This window comes from Equus przewalskii, chromosome 16, assembly GCF_037783145.1.
Source record: "Equus przewalskii isolate Varuska chromosome 16, EquPr2, whole genome shotgun sequence".
Lineage (NCBI taxonomy): Eukaryota > Metazoa > Chordata > Mammalia > Perissodactyla > Equidae > Equus > Equus przewalskii.
Genome location: NC_091846.1, coordinates 78,239,344 through 78,261,249, shown reverse-complemented (window position 1 = coordinate 78,261,249; position 21,906 = coordinate 78,239,344). Strand labels below are relative to the sequence as shown.

Here is a 21,906-nt window from a genome sequence, read left to right as displayed (position 1 = left end):
AGCCCCCTCCACAACGCAAACATCCGATGCGATGACTGGCTCTCAGCCCGAAGGGGACTGGCCTTAACTTCTAGTGGACTGAACGACTTCCTGAGGCAGGAAAGCAAAAGGGCTAACTGGGGACAGACGGAATATTCTATCCACCAAGAGGAACTCGGAAATACCCAAAAGGCCCCTCACCCAAAATTTAGCCCACAGACCACATATGGTTACCTCTCAGGCGAAATAAGCATCATAAAAGTGTCCCCCATGAGTACTGGTGAAAAAGCGGAAGACTTTATGTTGAGCAGACGACAGCTTGTTTCTTCTGCCAGGAAAAAAATCAGAGTCAATTCTATGGCATTTTCCTACCTCAGGATGATATTGCCAAGACTAACTGATGAGATCCCTTGAAGAGCTCTATGCTAATTGGCTTAGAGAAAAATAATCACTTACATAAAATTCTTAAAATACATAGGAACCGACTCAAGAGTTTTTCAAGTTTATGTCATCCGGGATAATCTTTGCTGAATAAGACAAGTTTAATATTCTTGGTCTAATTTAAAAATCAGGTATGTTTTAAGAGTCATCAATGTTAAATATAATCAGACATCCGATTTTATTCTACCTGGGTTTACTACTCAAATAAGCGTATGTCATCTCTACTAGATATTTAAGATTAAACAATTAAAAATTCAATCCAAGAACAAAATGTAAAACACAAATGAATTGCTTGATGTCTATAAAACAGCAGTAAAAACAACAACAACAAAAGGCTATATGTTAAATTTTTGGTTCTTTTCTTCTGTGATTTTTTGACACTTGCCTGTCAAAAACCTAGAAATATCAAATTAAAGTGTCCATATCCATAAATAGTATTTAGTAAGAGTTTATTGTGCATACAAGAACAGTTTGTGAACTGGGGGTTTTCAAGTTTAAAACTGATATGAAGCTCAGAGGCATGACGTTACCAGACGGCTTATAAAGTAGAAATGAGGAAGGGTTTCATCTTTACAATAATTGGTTATTACAGTGGGGGTTGAGGGTTTCCGGGCTGCAGAGGATTGGTTAAAAGTTATCACTTTATGCCATTTTCAGGAAGACGACTTAAGTTTCTTTTATGATTATCAGAGGCATTTACAAGAAATAACCTAAGTTTCACTTATGTTCATGAAATAAGCTAGATGTACTTTTGTTTACATAGCTCAAATGGTTTTGTCTGCTCACGAGATTTTCAAGTCTGGGCTCTATCTTGTGTTTAAATATGCCTAAGATGAATATGTTATGAAACTTGTCAACAAGAAAATGACAAGACGATAGCTAGATTTGTTTGTCTCATGAAGTTTTCATGAACAATCCATTCATAATTGGTAAGAATACATAAATTAAATGGATGTAAATGAGATAAAAGCTTATAAATAAACTTTTCAACGGTAATTATGTTTCATAATATGTCTGCTTAGGGTTCGTTTTCAAAATCTTTTTGGTAACTTGAAATCTTAAAGTTATACTAAGTGAAATGATAAGTATTCACTGACTATCTACATTGCTTCCAAAAAAGGTAAAATGAACATTAATTACTAAACATAAGTTTAAATTTATTGACTTTGGGTTTATTATTTTTATGGAAAGACTAAGGATATTTGGGTCTATTAGTAAACATGTTCTTTTGCCACATTGAAAAATGTACTGTGAGGAAGCATGTGCCTCTATAAATTATGTAATAGTGTATTCGTAAATCTGTTAATTTACTACAGCATGCCGACAAGACAGACAACGCACAGCTGTCTACTTCCTAGTTTACTCTGAAAAATAAAGGTTACTAAATATTAAGAATTATAATTAATATATGAAAATAAAACTACTGGAAATAATACGTGGAGGGGAACTGCTCTGTATACTAAATATGCAAGGAAAATAGGATGTGTTTTTAATAAGGAAAAGTATATGAAATATGAAGTATGTAGGATGTGTTTTTTGTTTTAAAAAGGGAGAGTAATTTTGTTTAGAGGTTATTTAGAGGTTGTTGTAGAACGAGAAAGAGGAGAATAAAGAACAAAAACCTGAATGCATATAGAAAATTATAAAGAGGCTGTGAAAGACAGAGAGAGAGAACCTTAGCACGTGCGGTCAAGCTGACTAAGATCGAATGGATTTATTTATAAGATATGTTTTTAAATGAGTCCAACAGTGTCCTGATGCAAAACTAGAGCTTGTTTTTTTCCTCTGTTAGCAGGACAAAGTCTTCTTGGATTATCAGACTGCTAATAAGAGACCATGAAAGGGTTTTTTGCCTTTTGAGTAATCCGCGTAGGAAACAAAGATCCTGTGTACTCCATGTCATCTTGATCATGTCTTTGGTTATTAAAGAAAACTTAGTCTTCTCAATAGTGAAAGTGCTAAGATTGTTTTTGTGTAACAATCGTATTATCTCCTATATTTACTTTTGAAATCTTTTAACGTCACTTTGGTTAAATAGGTAAGTATTATTTCATAGTGATCTGTGATCCAATTCAATCAAAAGTTTAAATTTTTTGACATTTTTGACAATTTCCCAAAGTCAAATTGCAAATTAAATCTTGACCTTGAGACTCTGAAATTTCCCAGAGGGTCCCTGGAAAATCTCAAAGTATTTCTTCTCTCACCTTGTAAAAAGAGAGATGTTAAACTAACTAGGTTTATTCGCTATATTAAATTGCATGGGAAACATTCTCAAATAAAAAATGGTGCTTAATCTTTCTTAGGTTATCTTTGTATGGGTAAAATGTTATTGTTTCAGAAATTCTATGAAATTCCTAGAAATTTATCAATGTCCTTTCTGTCCATGGTGTGTCCTGGCATAATGTCCTCAATTATTCCAGTTATCTCAAAATGCTGTATGTCAGAGGGACAACCACATTTCCTTATCAATTTCAAACTCTCATTGCATCTTTACCTACAGTCATCTTAAGCCCCTTGTCACTCACAGACAGTTATTTTTTACTCTGGTGTTTTCTTGAATGTTCTTGCAATCAACTACATGCCCATCTTCAACAACAAAGGACCATCTCTGAGACTTGTGGAAAGGGCAGGTAGCCTGGAGGCATACGCTTTTGATGACATTGCTTAAATAACTTTAAGATCATATCACTGGTCTGGGTACCAATTGCCAGAACTAATGGAGAAGCTGATGGATTCATAAAACTGCAAATCCAAGATCAGACAGAACAAGAATTAATTACACGGGACTGAGTGGACTGAGGAAGAATGATTATCATTCGTAGTGCTTTTCTGTTTGAAACTGCTGGTTCTTTAATGTTTTGTTTTTCCGTATTTAAGGAAATCTTTTTCTCCTAAACTATAAATTATGGCAATTTGGTGAATTATCCTTTGTAAACAGAACCGAAACATTTATCTTTTCTCCCTACCTGATCCCTCCAGAACTCAGAAACTCTTAGTGATTGTTCTACTTTCATGGGAATGCTGTTGTTTGCATAAATTCAATAAGAATCCATTCTTTTTGTGACAGGACACAAGTGGAAACCTTGGTTATGTTACCAGGGCTTTCAGTCGAATGTCATATTTGAGAACGCCCATTGTAGTGTAAGTGCAGACGCATCCATTTCAAAGACATCCATCTCGAACAAACACATTGCTGCTATACGACACAGTTACTAGTGTCATAAGCAGCTAGATAAGGAACCAGCTGCCCCAGCCACGCAGTTCCCCTTCAGAAAGCCCTGGGTGACCTTGATAACTGACAATTCTCCCTTCCTGTGCCCTAATTCCCACTCTTATGTCTTAAATTCACTGATACAGAGTGAACCCATGAATCCCTGGACACCCCACCCTCGGACCCTAACAAAGGCAGAGATTAGTCCACATGCGTTTACCCTCTCCGCACAACCAGGGGTCACTGTGTGGTCCTCAGGCATGCCCGTGTCTCCTCCAGGATCTGTGAGTAATAAACCTTGTTTCTTCAAAGTTCCTTGATGCTCGTTGCTGAAGTCCATCCTGCCGTCATTCTACAAACAAGAGTCAGTCCAGCCACAGCACGGCCTCCAGTCGGGGAAATGTCTGTGGAGGCCCCACACAAGTCGTACAAGCCCAGATGTGTGCCTCATGCGCTCCTAGCCAATAGCATCACTGCTGACACCGGACATGCATGGAATCAGGTATGACCAGACAGCTTCAAGGAACTGAGGTTGATTTCATGGAGCCAGTAAATCTCCTTGGAAAACCAGCCCAGTACCTTGCTCACTGGTGAGGTGTGTAAGGAAGGTCACTTCCTGTTAGGCCCAGGAAACTTGGGATATTTGGGGGACCTCGAGAAGAGAGGAACTCACCCAAATCTATAGATATCCCAGGCAAAGTCTGATGGCGAATCCTTGGCTTGGCTTCCTAGCCTCAAGAGGCTTTTAAAAGTCCAATCTGAGATTCCTTATGAAAAGTTCCAGCAAAGCAAACTCGAGGTACCTACATGGTCAGTTGCTATTCTTGCTGCATTTATGTAGATAATCAGAACACATTTAATGAGATTAGACTCATTTTGCAAACAAATTAGTCTTCCTTTGATTGTCTTTGATAAAAAAGCGTGTGACTGTAGAGAGAAAAATGATGTTTCAATGGAAAACTACAACACACCCTTGTGGGTATTAAATTCTAGGCCTGTTCATTGTCTTTAAGGTTTGCTACCTGCCTATAAACTGGACTATATACATGTACAAAATCACTGTGTTGTACACCTTAAACTTATACAATGTTATATGTGAATTACGTCTCAATAAAGCTGAGGGAAAAAACTAGACTGCATCCTGAATTCTTCTAATTTCCTCCGATATCTGGCTACCACGTTCCAAACTAATGTTTCCAGTTTTTCTCCCACCCTTCTGACTCGAATCAATAAAAATTAAAACTGCCCTTTTCCTGACACCCCGCAAGCAGAAGCTGAACCACTTGACACAAACTCAGAGAAATCACCACCCAGCTCACGTCTGGACAACCTTCATGCCTGTTGCTGTGTGGGCCACTCAGAAAGTTCCATTTTGCAGGAACGTATGATGACACCACCAGAGACACTCAAACTGCAAACCAGGAAAGTCTGTCAGATTGCCACTGCCCACCCTCATGCCATCTGAAGATGGTTTGAGCCCAACGTCTAGAAATCTTCTCCAATGACTGCCCTCTGGACTCAAAAACTGAGTTTATAGTTTATTCTAACCATTAACCTTTTTCTTTCATTTCCATAGAAATGGCCAGGACCGAGAGACTGGTTCAACGGGTAAGGGACAATCTATCCTGGGCTGTGAAACTTCTCCAAGTTTCACACAGGGCGTGATGGCTTCAGGACGTGCTACTCCGAAACGTGGCTCCACGGCGTGTTGAGTCTCTTAAGCTGTAGGAGTTTGAGAAAATGGCAGAAGCAGGAAGGTCACTCTGAGCTCCTCCCTGCCTCGGTCAAAAACCCTTCTGTGAGAGGTGCCCTCCCTGTACCCAGAGGGAAGGACTGCCTTATCTCCAAAGGCAATGGGAGGCCAACAAGAATCCCAACAAATGGGCCAGACTCAGCTGCATTTCCCCCGGGTCACTACACTTACCTCGTAGGCCTTGACCTTTCATATTCCTCCGCGACCGTCTCCCCTTCATCAAACCCAGCATAAAATACTCGGGTCTAACCGTTTCTTCAGACCTTCAATTTTTAATGAAGACTTGCATTTCACATAAAATGTATCTTAAATAGATTTGTATGCTTTTCTTCTGTTAATCTGTCTTTGTCAGTTTAATTTTCAGATCCACCCAGGGACCCTAAGAGAGTAGAAGAAAACTTTTTCCTCCCCTACAAGAGCCAGGGTAGCCACTGAAAAAGATGCCCCGTAGCCCAGGGCTTCCCAAACCTTCCTGTGCACACCTATGTCCTGGGAATCTGGTGGGAATGCAGATTCTGCTTCAGGAGATCTGAGCGGAGTCCTGAGACTCTGCGTTTCTAACAGGCTTCCCGGTGATGCCGTGCAAATAGGATCTGCAAGCTGGAAGAAGGAACCAGAACAGGAAACGAGAGTGAGTAAAGGGGATTTCCATAGAGCAAGGCCCCAGCCAGCCCCCCTCTCCTTCCCCGTCCCAGACTCTGGGCATGACTCTCTCTCATCCCACACACACAGGGCAGGCCCCGCTCGCTTCCTGCCGTGAGGTCACAGGTCCCTGACATTCCACAGTATCCTGGAGACAGAGGCGGGTAGCAGAGGGGCCTTCAGGAGGAGGTCCTCCTCTCCCTCCTTCAGCGGGAGGGAGCATGGCAGCAAGTAGAGGAATGCTGGCGCTCTTGGCCCTGCTGCTGTACTGCTGGCAGGAAGCTGAGCTCCAGCACTTAAGAGCGTTGGCAGGTACGTCACCGCGGGGTCGTGATGGATAGAGCACCTGCACCTCAAGTAAGCCAGGTGGCCCCACCTCCTGCTCCCCCTGGCCTGTGCCTTCCCAGTCTCTCTGAATTGAGCATTCCCCCCGCACCCTGGGGGAAAGGGATAAGTTGAAAAGTTCTTCTATCTTTAAAGCCTTTTTCAAGATCCAGGACTCCATGGGAGAGTGGTGTACATTTTTTTCTTCATGTCTTATTGTGGGAATTTCTAACTGACCCAAAAGCAGCGGAATTGGTTACACCCTCCATCACCCAGTTTCAATTCCGGACGTTTTGCCGTCTTGTTTTTCTCCACAAACGCCCTTCTGCTGTGCTTGCGAGCATTCTAGCACCGTCCAAGATGCCTCACTATTTCTGTAAATGTTTCCTTGCTAACAGATAAGGGCATTTTCCTTTTACATCCTACAATGTCGTTGAAACACTAACAAAGTGAACAGAAGCCTGTCCATCCGCTAATGCCCGGCTGCATCCGAACCCCTCCCGGTGTCAGAGGGTCCTTTCATGGGCGCTGGCTCCAGTCCCACCCGAGCAGAGTCCGAATGCCTGGGCTCCATCACCTTGTCCTGACCACGTCCGCGTTGAGGAATGATGAGACAGTGGCCGGGGACGGCCTTCCAGGATGTGACTCGCTGGCAGAGTGGGCAGAAGGTGCCAGAAAGGGGTTGGGGCCTCCACAGCCCCCCTTCCTGCCAGGAAGCTGCCTGCTCAGACCACCTGCTCCCCCTCTGCCTTCCACCTTCCTCAGAGGTCACCGAGGACGGAAGCTCAAGGAAGAGGCCTGACAGGGTGACCCACCCCAGCTGCCTCGGTTGGACCAGCTGGCCCTGAAGAGTCACCCACGGTCGTGGGGTCTCCTGGGAGCAGGACACGCACGTGCTGGCCAGCCCGGTGGTGCGTTCCATCCTGCCCGTACCAGCCCAGAGCTAACTGGGGGCAGTCCTGCCTCCGTCTGGGTGAGAAGGCAGGCAGTCCCCTGAGCCTGACGATGTCACGAAAGAAGCTCACATTCCCAACTTCTTTTCTTAAGGAAACTTAGTTTTGAGACACTTACCAAGGACAGGGTCCTTTGGGGACTGGAAGCGCCCGTGGGTCTGTAACAGATGGGGGACGTGTGGTCCCCAATGCTGCCTCCCGTCCCTCCAGCCGCTCACTCCTGTTGATGGTGGTCCTGCCCCCAGCATCCTCAGGAACTGCTCCATGCACGTGGATTAAATGGGGGCCCCTGATGCAGCCCCGAGCCGGCCTCTCCCCTCCCCAGATCCACTCTCCTCGTCCCCACAGTGAGCACCTTGGGTGACCTTCAGGGACTTCTCCAGCTTTAAAGACAGTTGAGGGCAGTTTCTAAACGGTTCTCTCAAAGGCACATTGGGTTTCCTTACTCTGCTCTGGGGTCTCCTGCCTGGGTGGGCACTGTGGCCGTGGGCCACACGGGCTGGCCTGACCATGAGGAGAGGAGGGAGCAGGAGCCATGGCCTCGCGATGGAGGAGCGTACAGCCTTGTTTTCCCCAAATTCAGCAGGGCAGACGGCAGAGCTCCACAGTGCGCCTTCCCTGGTGGCCGGGATGTGCACCAGGCACGTACGGAGACAGAGCGGTGACTGTCATAACGCGGGTGCAGGGCGTTTTAAAGCTGAGGCTGTCAGTAAGAGGCGACAACAGGCAAAACGCGGTACAGCAGCCACACTTGACAATGCACTTTAAAAACCGTGCAGATATTGTAAAACATAAATATTTTTCTGCATGCGCTGACTGGCTGACTTGCACAATACTTCCATTATAATTACGGGACAGACACAAAATGAGAAGAATATTTTTAACAAAGTGCTTGCACCACGCAGCTGTACCCGTTCTTAATGACTCATTAATGTCTCCTCCAAAGAGACTGTACTTTTGTTTGCTTCGCTGACGAGTTCAGCACACTGGGAGCATTGTCATCGCAGCGCAGGCCTTTCCGCATCTCTCCCTGCATTGTTCTCAGCCTGTGTGCACAGATGAGTCGATTGGTATGCAGATTGTCCATCATTAAAACCATTTGAAAATCAGCCTTGTCGTTGGTTTAGTGCTGGAACTTCAGAGTCTGCAGACGCCACTTGCATGCTCTGTGCTGCAGCGAGGGGAAGGGGCCCTGCCCAGCCGTCCTTGGGGGCTGCAGTCTTCTCTCTGGTCAGCCTGCTGCTACCTGGGGCTGGGGGAAGAGGCTGACCTTGACCTTGAGTCACAGGAATGGACCGGGACATTGCGGCCCTAAGAAAGCAGAGTGGGAGGAGTGCCTTGGTGGGTGCAGCCGAGGGGAAACCAGTGCTCAGAGTCAGTGCACGCTGCCCAGCCCCTAGCGCGGTCAGTTCAGGTCAGCGAGGCCAGGAAGGCTTAAGGTCAGGAGTCCAGGAATCCCATGGAGGATGGACATCTGGGCCCGGCCTGCTCACCCATGAGACTCGTGTCTTACCTGCGGTGGGACCACCTGGAATCGCTCTGCTCATGAAAGAGGAGAAAGCGGGGTGGCCAGTCTCTCTGGGCCCTCCCCCTCCTAACAGAGAACCCCAAAGCAGGCAGCATCCCGCACTTCCTCCATTTCTCCAGATCACGTGCCTCCTCTTTCAGACACACCCACTGTTGGAACGTGCACACAGGAGGTAGAAGTGTGCTTTTTACAAAAGGACACGCATGTCCCTCTTCATTGGCCCTCCTCAGCACTTGCGTGGGCACAGTCATCCTGGGAGCCAGGACGTTTTTAGCCTTCCCGAGGGATGCCAGTGAGCGCTGCCCCGGAGCAGATGTCAGCTCAGAGCACACGGCGAACGTGTGGTCCATCCTCCCAGCCACCTGGCCCCACTTTCCAGAGGAGAGCCCGTCCCAGGAGCTGCGGGCAGGGCTCCTCCCCTAGAGCAGGCTGGGGGCACCGAGAAACCGAATCTATTTAGAGAGAAGTCAGCTCAAATTCAATGAACATTGTTAACCTCCTGGGGTCTCTATTTCCCCCCAGCTTCAAGTCCTGAATTGCCACCAAGTTTAAGAAATCTGGATGATGACTTGGCTACAGTATTTGGTAAGGAACTGCCTCCTGGCAAACATCTGGCTGTGTTTGGAGGGGCTGAGTGATTGGCAGTGGGGCTTTCCTGGGTCACCTGATGCAAGTTACGCAGGGTGGAGGGAAGTGACCCGGTTGGAGACTAAATTCACATCCCCAGCAGGTGTGAGTTTCAGCAGAGTTAGACATCTGTCAATGCAAATGATCCGTAACCAATCTAAAAATCAAAATTGGGGCGAGCTTATTATGAGTCAACTCTGAGGACCATGTAGCCGGGGAAAGTCCTTCTGCAAAGGAATGGAGCACTCCAAAGAAGTAGGGGTGTGCAGGGTGCTTATATACCATCAATGAGCATGTATCCACATGACTGGAATGTCCCTCTTACGATAGTCACAAGTTTGCTTTGCCAGCACAGCAGTTTGCACAGCAATTCAATGAACACAGCGGGTCGGTAGTCCCAGGGTGGGTGGTCGCAAGGTGAGTACAGCAGGTCAGCAATCAATGCTTAGTTTAGGGAGAGATGCTGATCCTTAAGGAAATGCCAATGTGGGGGAAGTTACATCCTTATCCTTAAGGGCATTGTTCTTGTCTTTGGGACACAGCAAATACTTAAAGCAGATGTACAATGCATGCTCAACGGCCACGTCAGCCGTTTTGGAAAAGCAAATCCAGGCCGAATTATATTTATCACACCCTAAAAATGGTTAGGTAAAACGTGCAGGAACTCGAAGGCCACCCCACTAGTCAGTGAACTGCCCCAGGCAAGCATCCAGCTCCTCCAGGTCAGGGAGTGGCTGTGACGAGGACTCACACCTCTCCTGGCGGGTCTGACGGGTATTGTGTTGGGAGAGTTACAGTCCTGACACAGCTCCCTCTCCATCCGAAGCCCCAACAACCTTTGGGAAAAGGTGAGAAAGAATAGAGTCACTGGGATTTCCGGTGATTTTCTGGGGCTCAGCGAACCAGAACTGCAGCCCCACCCCGCTCCACACTTCTCCAAGGTAGAAGCAGAAGCTTTGAGTGAGAAACCCAGATCTCTGCAAAGAAGCAAAGATGACCCACATGAGAGCAGCAGAGGCTGTTGGCTCAGAGCTGGCTGTAGCAGAGGGTTGGCCACCATCAACTACATGTGGCAGAGACTCAGGCAACAGGGAGGGGGAGGGAGGCTCAGGGGTGCCCTGCGGGGGATGCTGGCCGGGGGACAGGTCTGGGGCGTCCTGATGGAGGGGGACGGGCAGGGGCGTCCTGATGGAGGGGGACGGTCAGGGGTGCCCTGATGGAGGGGGATGGTCAGGGGTGTCCTGATGGAGGGGGATGGTCAGGGGTGTCCTGATGGAGGGAGACAGGCAGGGGTGCCCTGGAATGGAGGGGGATGGTCAGGGGTGTCCTGATGGAGGGGACGGTCAGGGGTGCCCTGATGGAGGGGGATGGTCAGGGTGTCCTGATGGAGGGGACGGTCAGGGGTGCCCTGATGGAGGGGGATGGTCAGGGATGTCCTGATGGAGGGGGATGGTCAGGGGTGTCCTGATGGAGGGGGACGGTCAGGGGTGTCCAGATGGAGGGGGATAGTCAGGGGTGCCCTGATGGAGGGACTGAGTGCTGCCATTTATCCGTTCAGCCTCCACCACGGACCGGGCTGTGTTAAGGGCTTCTTACACGCACTGCTTTATTTGAACCTCCTAAAAAGCCCAATGAGATAAAAACAGACCCCATTTCACAGACAAGAAAACCAAAGGCCCAAGAGAAACTTGTCTAAGATTACATTCCGGTGAGAGCAGAACCAGAGTGTGGTCCGGGTGTGTCCAACACAAAGTCCAGGACTCTCAGGTTAAGAGCCTCCTAGGAGAGGTCGGGAGGATGGGAAGGAAGAGAACAAGGCCGCGTCGTGTAGATATGAGGAAAGAGGTTCGTGCATACACGGGAAGCTTGAGGAAAGTCTCAGAGAGGGACAGGGTGACAGCAGGGGCAGGAAGGAGCATCATGACCACGCCGGGGCCAGGTGTCTGGCATCGTATCTTTGGGGGCAATGTTTACCGTCCAGGGAATCTGGGTGGTCTCAGGTCTTCAGAAATGATTTAGGAAGGCAGCGGTCTCCCTGCCCCAGACAAGGTTCTTCGGGAAGCCAGTGCTCCTTGGAGCTCCCTGAGTCCCTGTTTCCAGCTTCCGCATTCACAGGCTGCCTTAGGTCCACGTAGCGCAGAAGGGCGTGGATCCTGCATCGCTGGCTTTAACATGACCCCATGTGCTTTTCCCAAGATGAAATTCTAGTCCAAGAGATGCTGGATCACAGCAAATCATCAGCGTCTATAACACAAGCGACAGAAGCAACGTTATCAACAAGATTATTCAAGGAAAAAGGCAAGTACCCATTTTTTTTAAACCCATAATTGCACGTATTCCTCGAGGTCTGTGGTTTGCGCGCACAGTCCCAGCGTGTTAGCGGTCTTCAAGGCCAGCTGCTCCTGGGGCAGGAGCCCTGGAGATGCGAAGGCAGCAGTTGTCCTGAACCACTTCTATAACCTCCCAAGACTGAGGACTTAGACTAGACAGCAGAGACAAGTTCCCTTTATTCTGGGCTGGTCTCTGGGATGCGCGTGCAAGGGAGGTCAGGCCCTTGGGATGCAAACGGGGTTTAGCCACTGCAGGAACACGGGGCCCAGGAGAATAGGCACTTTCCCCAGCCAGCACGTCCGATGCTCGCCTGAGGCTCCTGAGAGAGCCCGGCTGCAGTGACACCCCCACTCAACAGGGGATAAAAGTGGGGTCTGAGAAAGGATCTGCCCCAGGCCACACGGCCAGCAGCGAGCAACACGAAGAACACGCTTCTCCAAAGCGCAGCTTCTGCTGTTCCAGACAGCATCCTGAGGACCGGGGCAGTGCATTTGATTGACACTCGCTTGGGCGGGAGCCGGGTATCAGGAAGCCACAGACAGTGCGTGGAAACGCACTCAGCAGCAGGGACGTCCAGTATTTTCTTGAAATTTTGCATCCAGATGTAAATTCCAGTTCCTAGGGTGAGCTCCCCCAAAGTCTGCCGAGGCCTGTGCCGCTGGGTTCAGGCGCGGTCAGATGAAGCCCGATTCTGTTTACACAGTAACTTCCAACGCACGTGTTCAGTAGAACCGAAAGCTCTGCTAGCATTCCCCGCTAGCGGTTTAAAGCATGGCCCACAGTGCTTATAAGAGTGTACATTCATGTTCTCCCCCATTTTTTTCCATGCTTTTCATCAAAGAAGCCGGTACTAAAATAAGTCTTCTGGCCGGTACTCATAAGAAGCATCAAGTAAAGCAATTCTCTTCTGGGAAAGAGGACAGACTTCCCTCTGATGGTAAATGCAACCCCGTAACTCCCCTGCCCAAGTCAGAACGTGGTGGGGAGGCCAGAGGAGGCAGACAGGTGCCGACGGAGACACCTCCTTTATGGAGGATGGAAAGCACGGGGGAGCACGGCTGCTCCACTGGGTGAGGTGGATTTCCCAGGTCTCTGTCGGGGCTGAGGGACGCCCTGCTCCCCACCCCCTGCAGGGTGTCTGACCCTGGGAACCCAGAGCCTAGAGGAGGGGGACAGAAATGTCGTCCCGGCAGGCGGATGCCACAGGGAGAGGAAGGCGCTGCCACCGTCCTTCCTTCCCAAACTTTCAGTTGTCACTGCTCCTCCCCTGGGGTAGGTGGGGCGGTGAGAGCCCAGAGTGTCCCCCTCAGGGGTGTCCCCAGGAGAGAGGAAAAGCATCCCTCTAACAGACGAGCTCGTGGAAATGAAAACCAGTGTGCCAAGCCTCCGAGACTGGGGAGCTGGCATCCTGAGGGGCAACAGATCTTTTCCTCACCCTAAAGACCCCACTAAAGAAAGAGCATGTGTCGTCTGTGGGTCACCCGTGTGGGACCCCGTGGGGGGCTGAGAGGCGGGACCAGGTCACAGCTCCCCAGCCCATGGTGCACCTGGCCTGGGGGCCGCGAACTGACTCAAATACAGATTCCTGAGCCCCACCGAGTGGCTCTGCAGGCGGGCCCAGAACCTGCATTTCAGCCCATTTCCCAGTCTCCTCCAGTGAGCCAGCCTCTGGTGTCTGGAAGGATGGAACAAGAATGGGATTCTCGTTACCGTTATTTCTGGCGCCTCTGGACCTGCCCTCTCATGGACTGCCGCAAGCTGCCTGATGATTATAAACTAAATATAGCTGGGTATCTTTTTGGCAGTGGCCCACAATAGGAGAGGTTACAGGGTGAGTCTATCCTGAAGGGACGGCCCGTGGGCTGGAGTGGCCTTGGGGACAGTCTCTGCATCCTACCCCTGGCTTCACTGAAGAACAGGAGAAAATAAGAACACGCTGCAAATCCTGAGACAGGCTGAGATGAGAGTCAAGGGGAGGGGCTGCGTCTGGGCTGAAAGGTGAGGGAGAGAGGACCAGGTAGGATGAACCCGCCGTCAGAGAAGCCACCAGCCGGGCAGGGGCCTCAGAGGGAAGGTGAAATTCCCAAACCTGTCGTGTGTGTGCGTGTGTGTGTGTGCGTGTGTGTGTGTGTGTGCGTGTGTGTGTGTGTGCGTGCGTGCGTGTGTGTGTGTGCGTGCGTGTGTGTGTGTGCGTGCGTGTGTGTGTGTGTGTGTGTGCGTGCGTGCGTGTGTGTGTGTGCGTGTGTGTGTGTGCGTGTGTGTGTGCGTGCGTGTGTGTGTGTGTGTGTGTCGTGTGTGTGTGCGTGCGTGTGTGTGTGTCGTGTGTGTGTGCGTGCGTGTGTGTGTGTGTGTGTGCGTGCGTGTGTGTGTGGACCGCTCGAGATGGGAGTGCCCACCACCACTGTGCGCATCCTCAATCCTCCGGAGAGAGGGCAGAGGGCCTGTGCAGAGCCTTCTACCCTGAGCGGCTCCCTGAGCTGCTGGGACATGCACCGGATTTATCTGGGCCCCAAAGCAAACCCACACCTTGATGTAAATGAATTTGTTTAATTGAATTGTTTCACTCCTAACCGTCAAGCCAAGACCAGCCGCTTTAGGGACTGAGAGAAAACGGAGGTAAATGATGAGTTTGGGGCAGAGTTGGGGAGGGCCAGCCTAGGAGGGAATTGGGGGCCAAACAGCGGCTGGCCTGCAGTCTGGGGGGTGGGGGGTGGCCAAGAAGGTGGGGAGAACAGAGAGCAGCGTCCTCGAGCCACCATCTCATGCAGAACCTGCTCCATTCTGTCCTGATGAACTGACACCCGATGAAACAAAAGCCCAGAACGCCATTGCTTTGAGGCCACCGGTCCCAGCAGCAGCCGTGTTAGTGGAACCTTCGGGCCACTTGCCTGTGCTTGGGGTGCAAAGAACCCACCTCTGGTGCACCTGTCCTTCAGGTGGCTTCTCCATGAGTAGGGACGGGTGGTGGCCCACCAGCTTCTTGACAAATGGCCAGTGTCCCACATGCCAAGAGTCAAGGACCGCTCACTGGCACAAGCCCTGGCCATCGGCGACCCCAGAGCAAAGGCAGTGTCTTACACACAAGACCGACAGACAGATATGTATGGCATGTGAAAGGAGGCCAGACCCCAGCCTTCTGTCACACCGTGTCCCTTTGCCTGTGCCCCTCCCCTAGAAATCCCAAGGTTCTGGTAAGTGACATTGTCAACCAGCAATGCTGCAGATGCATATTTGGTTTTGAGATGCTGCCCTAGCCCAGCCTCCTCATTTTACAACACAGCTCCAAGCTCGTTGTTGTTAGGTTCCTAAAAGAATGCTGGGGTTGAGGACAGCAAGTCGGGCACTTTGGGCTCAACAGCCTGCCCCTATTTGCCAGCTGGAAATACTTTCGCTTGGACGGAAAAGCAGAGGGGCCCCTTGGTCTCCGGAAAGGCTCATGGCTTGTGCTCCTCCAAGGACCTGCATCCACGACATGAGGGCTTCCCTGAAGCATGCAAATAGTGCACACGCATGCAGTGTGTTCCCACTCTCGATGAGCAGACCATGAGTTTAAAGACACACAGGCAGCACTTGAGAATCTCCGGCCCGCAGGCAGAGCCGTCTGTTATCCAAACATTTCCTCCTCTCTGTAAGCAATGCTCTGCCCCTGGCCCAGGCTGCAGGACGTCAGGAATGGTGTGAATGACAGGAAAGTCCTGGGTTGGGGGAGGGCAGATCAGGTGAGGACTGCGGTTGGCTGCCACTCTAAAACATTGCTTTCACAGCTGTCCGTCATCTTAATCACTTAGACTATTTTGAGTGTAGTTCAGCTAGAGAAGAACTCCTATGTTGGCAGCAGCTTGCGGGTGGCAAAAGTGGACTGTGCTCCACCTAGCTAGAGAGCAAAATTCTTCTAGCCCCACTCCTGTATTTTTCAGGTGGAAAAACTGAGGCACCACTCAGTTCAGGGATCACCCATATCACTCACGGGCTGGAGGTGGATTGGGAACTAACACCCAGGCAGGACAGACTGAGATGGTGCGAAGAGGTAGTCAGAGTGTTTCACGAAAGCCTGTCAGCATTTTAGTTTGGTCACAATAGAAGCCTAAAGGGAGCGCTGCGAGAAGGGCGGGGCCACGGGCAAGAGGTCTGATGGGCCAGTTACAGGGAACTGATGGTGCCACTGGCACCTGCAGAGGCAGATGAAGTCCCTGAGATCTAGACAGGCGGCTTCTTCACTCTCTGGGGAGGGACACCAAGGCTGCCTGTGGCTCTCACTCCCAGCTGCAGAGAGAACAGGAAGGAAATTGCTGAGCGGGATGGAGCACCGCCATCCTCAGCAAAGATTAGGATGGTCCCTGTGTATCTGCAATACTCAGTTGTAGAGAGACGAGTGCCTCTGGCTATTTGTAAGCAGAAGTGGGCTGCTGTGTGTGTGCGCGCATGCAGGATTCCCAGGGGACAGACGCGCTGTTGGCGTGCCTGGGGACTGAGTAGCAGGCAAACAGCAAGGCGGGTAAAACAAGGAGTGTGCAAGCGTTTAAAACCGTTTCCATGGCGAAATGATTTTAGACTTATCCAAATCTGTGAAAGCAGCACAGAGTTTCCTGTGCTCCTTCGCCTGGCATCCTGGGTGTTAGCATCCTACACAACTCGAGTACAACTATGGACTAAAACCAGGACCTCGAAGAGGCGATGCTGCTAAGTAACCTACAGACCTGACTCAAATTGTGCCAACTACCTTACTAACGTCTTTTTTTTTGGTTCTGGGATCCATCCAGGATTCCACATTGCACTCACCTGTCATGTCACTTTAGTCTCCTCCAATCTAGAAGGTCCCCTGGTCCATTTTTGTCTTTCATGGCCTTGAAGAGAACCGGCTGGTTATTTTGTAGAATCACTTTCAATCTGGGTTTGCCTGGATTTTCCCCACGACTAGATCCAGGTTAGGCATTTTTGGCGAGAATGTTGAAGAAGTGATGCTGAGCCTGTCTCCATGCAGCACAGGAGGATCCACGTGATGAAGACATGTCTCATTACGGGAGAAGGTTACTTCGATCACTTATTTAGAGCGGTGGATAATTGGTTTTTCCATAATCAAGTTAATATTTCTTTCATTTGTTAATAATTAGTATCTTGTGGGGAGATACCTTCAGACTGTGAAAATATCCTATTTCTCATCATGTTTTCACCTACTAATTTATTTTCATTTGCTTTCATTTTTTTTGCATCTGGGTCACCACCACAGCATAGCTGCCAACAAGTGGCATAGGTCTACGCTGGGGAACTGAACCCAGGCTGCCAAAGCAGAGTGCACCCAACTTAACCACTAGGCCATGGGGCCAGCCCCCTAATATAGCTTTTTTGCTTTTTACCTGCAAAAATGGTGACTGGAGTATTTGCCAAAAATTGACTTTCTATTTCCATCATTCCTTCTACATTTCTTGGTTTGAACTCTACTGTAAGGAAGAGCTGTGCTTTCTCTCTTTATTTACTTTATGCTGGGAAAGAGAGGAAGCAGACTCTCCCTCTGGGAGAGAGGAGTAACAAACGCTGGCACTCTGGACTCAGGCGAAGACCCCCTGCTGTGGGAGGAGCCGGAGAATTAAAACCCTCCACCTGAGAAAACGCACCAGAATTTGTCCTGGGCCCAGGACTCTACACTAAGAGGATGGAAGCTTTTTTGTAGATTGTCTACAATTTTTCTAGGTAAACAATCACATCAACAAATAAGGACAGATTTTACTTCTTCGTTTCTGACATTTGTGCATTTTGTTTATTTTACTTGCCTGATTGTGCTGGCCAGGACCCCCAGGAAGGTTTTGGATAGAAGTGGACGAAGGGAGCATCCTTGGCTCCTCCCAGGCCTCAGGGGGAACCGGTTCGGCTTTGTGCCGTGATGTACGCTGTTGGCTGCGGGCTTCTTGTAGATGCCGTCACCAGCTGGAGAGGGGTCTTTGCTGTTCTTATGTTGCTGAGTGAGGGAACCTCTTGGAAGCTCACTCACTCAGTTTCCTGGGCTGGATCGGTTCCCTTATGCCAGTAAGAGGTGTGATGGTACTTACAGTGAAAATTCTCCTTTTCTTGGTGTTAGATCTTCTTTAGCCAGTCTTTTATATTTGGTTTCTTACTGATACCTGTCAAACTCTAACCGATGTCCCCTGATGGGATGGAGGATGAGGGAGAAGACGTGCACGCGTGACTTGCTGTGTACTTGTTGATGCGTAGACAGAGTATGTGTTGACAAAGGAAATTCAGCTGGTGCTCCAGCACCTTTCCTAACTGACGGGGAGGGCAATGGGAGGCTGACGGAAGGACCCAGGGACTCGGAAGACAGCACAGGGGAGAAGCAAGGAGCAGGGGTGGAGCACCAGACGGCCCCGTTGAGAGGAAAAACACAAGGTTGGAATTAAACTGTAATTGTTTGTCAAACCTTGATCATTATGCTTAATTTTTCCCACAGAAAAGGAGAAAGAAAGACTTTTTCAGATTAAAAGCCTAGCAGCTCTGGAAAACATCATTGACCACCTTCGAAGCGCTTTAGGTAAACAGAACTCGGGGCCACCTTGGTGACAGATAAGTGTGAGGATGGCTCCTCATGCAGGGGTTTTTCCCCTGGTGTGAAGAGAAGGAACACGTCTGCCCCGGGGACCACGTGCCTTGTGAACAGCTCCCTGAAGGAGCAGGTGGCATGGTCAGGCCCTGGGGAGAGCAGCAGGGAGCCGCACAGGAGTCTCCTGGTGGCTGTCCATACGGGACACCCGGCCCACCGAGTCCAGATCCGAGGAGTCCTGGGCCGAGTACACGATGTCCCCTCCCCCTCCCAGCCAAACTGAGCGAGGGGCATCTCCTCTTTCCCAGGATCAACCGGGACTCCTGAGGCCACTGTCACACACCCGTGTTGCGGAGGTTGCCTGGCCCTGGTGCCCAGGCCCGGGAGGTCCCCAACCTCCGTGAGACGGCCCTCGCTGCAGGCGGCCTCCTACCTGGGGCTGAGTCTCACATCGGGGGGGGGTCCTCCCCTCCCACCCCTCCTCACTGCCTTCTCAGGTACGACTTCCTAACTGCTGAGGTTGGCCCAAGCATGTCCTCCCGTGGCTTCTCCCCCAAGCCCCACACTTCTCCCTGGAACTTTCCGGAACACCTCCGAGCCTCTTCTCCAGGCCAGTCCTCCTCCCGTCCTCCTGTCCCCCCGAGGCAGACCTCCGTGGACACGTTGCTGGCTCTAACCCACACCCAGCATTCCGCACGCCACACATCTGCCCACGACCCTAAGTCTGCATTGGTTTCAGGGACACGTCGCACCATCACTTTCAAGCTGATGTCAGTGAAACTACTGAGGCCTTGGGACACGGGCTGTGCTAGGCCACGTCAGTCGGCTTTTTGTAGATCCAAGCGCAGGACCAAACGTTTACACCCGGTCACCTTCATTCAACCTTCATCTGATGTTTCTTGAGCACCTACTCTGTGCCGGCCCTGTTCTCAGTTCTCGAGATTTATCCCTGCAGACACAGACAGCCCTGCCCTCACAGAGCCCACATTCTAGGGGCTAGATGTGCCCCACTGTTCCAGCCTGTTGGGAAACTTCTGGGTCCCGACTATTCCTGCTCCTCCAGCCCCGATCATGCTAGAGGAGGCAGCCTGCCGTCTCGTCCTGGTTTAAATGCCAACGAGGATGGGGTCCCAGACACGTCACTAGGGGCCTCCCAGTTGCACAAGCTGCTGCCAAGCACAGGCCGGGAGCTGCTCTGAAGTGGACCCCCCCCTTCAGAATTGACGGGGTCAGAGCCAGGCCTGGGCCCTGAAACCCCGGGCCCCATGGTCTGCACCTCCTCCCACAGCAGGACCGGCCGACACAAGCAGGGGAAGAGAGGGAGGTCAGTGGTCGCTCAGCCTGCTGCAAGTTTACCAGCCCGTCCTTCACCAGCCAATTCCCGCTGCTCCAGATACAGATGTCAAGGGGGGCTTTGGCAAATCCCAGCTCCCTGGGACGCGAGTGCTCCTACAGGAGAATGATAAGGTCTCCCGTAAGTCAAGTGTCTAGAGACAGGGCCTCTCCCATGACGGGGCCACTGTAAGTGAGCCCCGTGCCTATGTGCTGGGGGACAGGCAGTGGGAACTCCAGGAAAGACAGTGGGGCATCCAGGGCTTGGGGTCCAGCAATGCAGGGACGGGGAGGAACGAGAGTCCTTAAGCCCCCAGATATGACATCACAGGAGTGGCTCCACAGTGGGCTGTCCCTGAGAGGGGAGGGGACCGCCCAGCCCAGCAGAGCTCAGAGCAGGCCCTCTGGGTTTTGAGGTAGATGCAGAGGAAATGAGACATTGAAGGGGACAGACTAGCTGGGGAGAGCAGATGGCAGCCTGGCCCTCAGACACCCCTCCTCCATCCCTGTGACCACCTCCACCTGGCTCCTCCCACCTCCCTGCTGCTCCTCCTCCGGCTGCGGCACCCCCTACCCCAAGACCCTGCCAGTTCTCTTCTCTCCCCACCTCGCTCACTGTCCCCCTCACCTAAGCCCGTACTTTCCGCTTCTCCCTCCATGCCATCAATGCCCATGTGAGCCCCGACCTCTCTAGGATTCTGTCCTGCATCTTTAACATCCTCTGAGCATCTCCAGGTGACGTCCAGCACCTTAGACTCAGAATGCCCCACTGGCCTCATTCCCCACCCCCTGCAAGGACTCTCTCTTCTTCCCTCTCCTTCCAGTCACCCGGTCCTCTGGGGAACTGAAGAGTGGCGCTCACCGAGCTGCTCCTCTCTGTGTGGACCCACAGGGTCAGACTCACCACTCGTGGGAGCTGGGCAGTGGCTCAGAGTGCAGGATTTGGACCCAGCCCCAAATGAGTTGTCACTATGGGGTGACCTTGGGCAAGTGACAGCACGTCCTAAGCCTCAGCTTCTTCGTCCTCAAAGTGAGGTACTCAGAGCACCTGCCTCATAGGGGGGCCAAGGGGTGAATGAGGTGATGTTTGTGGAGCTCTTAGCCCCAGGACCGGCGGGAGGGCCGCACCTGAAGGACCCCGAGGAAAGCATTGTCCTGGGTCAGGGATGACCAAGGAGGAGATCCAGCACCACCTCAGGCCCGTGCTCCTGAGTCTCCCAGCCCCACGGCCGAGCTCAGTGCTCACCCACATGAGAGAGCAGCGGGAGGGGCTGAAATGCAGGCTCAAAGGAACACCTCGAATGTCTCAAGAAGATCTCCTCTTTCCAAACAGGAGACACTCTCAAGCAAAGAAACAAGCATAAAAGTTTGTCCAAAGGAGCTAAACACCACAAGAGGAAACAGAGCCTGAACTGAGACAGCAGGACCCCCCGAAGGGCCCCACTCACTCCCACCGCCAGGAAGAAAATATAACAGAAGCACTGACCCTTCTGTGTAAAGAAGAAGCTTTTTGTTCAAAGACTGCCAAATAAAATGAACATATTTAAATACTAAGTTAGAGGCAATGTGGTTTTTTCCTTAAACAAAAAAAGAAGTAAAAATCTAATTGAGCCTGAAAAATCACAGCATCCAAAGCTTGCTATCGTCTAACAGGATGAGCTTCGAAGAAATGTCTTCCCAGAGCCTGTGTCATCCTCGGGGTTCTCCAGAGAAACGGCACCAACAGGATGTATATGTAAATACAGAAAGAGAGCTATCACAAAGAATCGGGTCGCACCATTATGGAGGCTGACAAGTCGGCAAGCTGGAGACTCAGGAAGAGCCAATGCCTTAGCTTGAGTCTAAAGGCAGGAAAAGGCCAACGTCCCAGTTGGCAGGCCATCAGGCAGAAGGAATTTCCCTCTTATTTGGGGGAGGGTCAGCCTTTTGTTCTATTCAGGCCTTCAACTGCTTGGATAAGGCCCACCCACATCAGGGAGAGCCATCTGCTTTACTCAGTCTACTCATTTCAGTGTTAATCTGATCCAAAACAACCTCATGGAAACACCCAGAATAATGTTTGACCAAGTATCTGAGTACCCTGTGGCCCAGTCAAGCTGACACATGGAACTAACCCTCACACCCTGTGAATAATTCCATCCCTGAAGAGACTCTGAAGGCCCGATCATCAGCTGTCCCGTGCCTCCCGCTGCTGCAGGCCCCTGCAGAACGCGCACGCACGTGTGCACAGTGTGCATGCACATGCACAGGCCA

At 50.6% G+C, this 21,906-nt stretch overlaps 1 protein-coding gene and 1 long non-coding RNA gene across 3 annotated transcripts; one reads left to right on the top strand and one right to left on the bottom strand.

Annotated features, from left to right (window-relative positions):
• Window positions 1-852: 852 nt before the first annotated feature.
• On the bottom strand, window positions 853-6,119 carry LOC139076539 (uncharacterized). Its single transcript, XR_011528265.1, has 4 exons — window positions 5,867-6,119; window positions 5,556-5,763; window positions 5,187-5,353; window positions 853-4,558 (listed from the first exon to the last, which is right to left on the bottom strand). It is a non-coding gene; the product is annotated as an uncharacterized lncRNA (long non-coding RNA).
• A 38-nt stretch (window positions 6,120-6,157) lies between these two features.
• On the top strand, window positions 6,158-21,207 carry LOC103540483 (sperm acrosome-associated protein 7). Of its 2 annotated transcripts, XM_070579274.1 has the most exons (8): window positions 6,158-6,338; window positions 9,354-9,416; window positions 11,655-11,756; window positions 12,631-12,726; window positions 18,232-18,312; window positions 18,630-18,818; window positions 19,610-19,795; window positions 20,987-21,207. In XM_070579274.1, exons 1-8 carry the CDS (start codon window positions 6,248-6,250, stop codon window positions 21,067-21,069), a joined length of 891 nt encoding a protein of 296 aa, XP_070435375.1. In that variant the 5' UTR covers window positions 6,158-6,247; the 3' UTR covers window positions 21,070-21,207. The 2 variants fall into 2 exon arrangements, with proteins under 2 accessions (XP_070435375.1, XP_070435376.1); XM_070579275.1 differs by lacking the exon at window positions 19,610-19,795 and having other exon boundaries at window positions 6,160-6,338.
• Window positions 21,208-21,906: the final 699 nt, after the last annotated feature.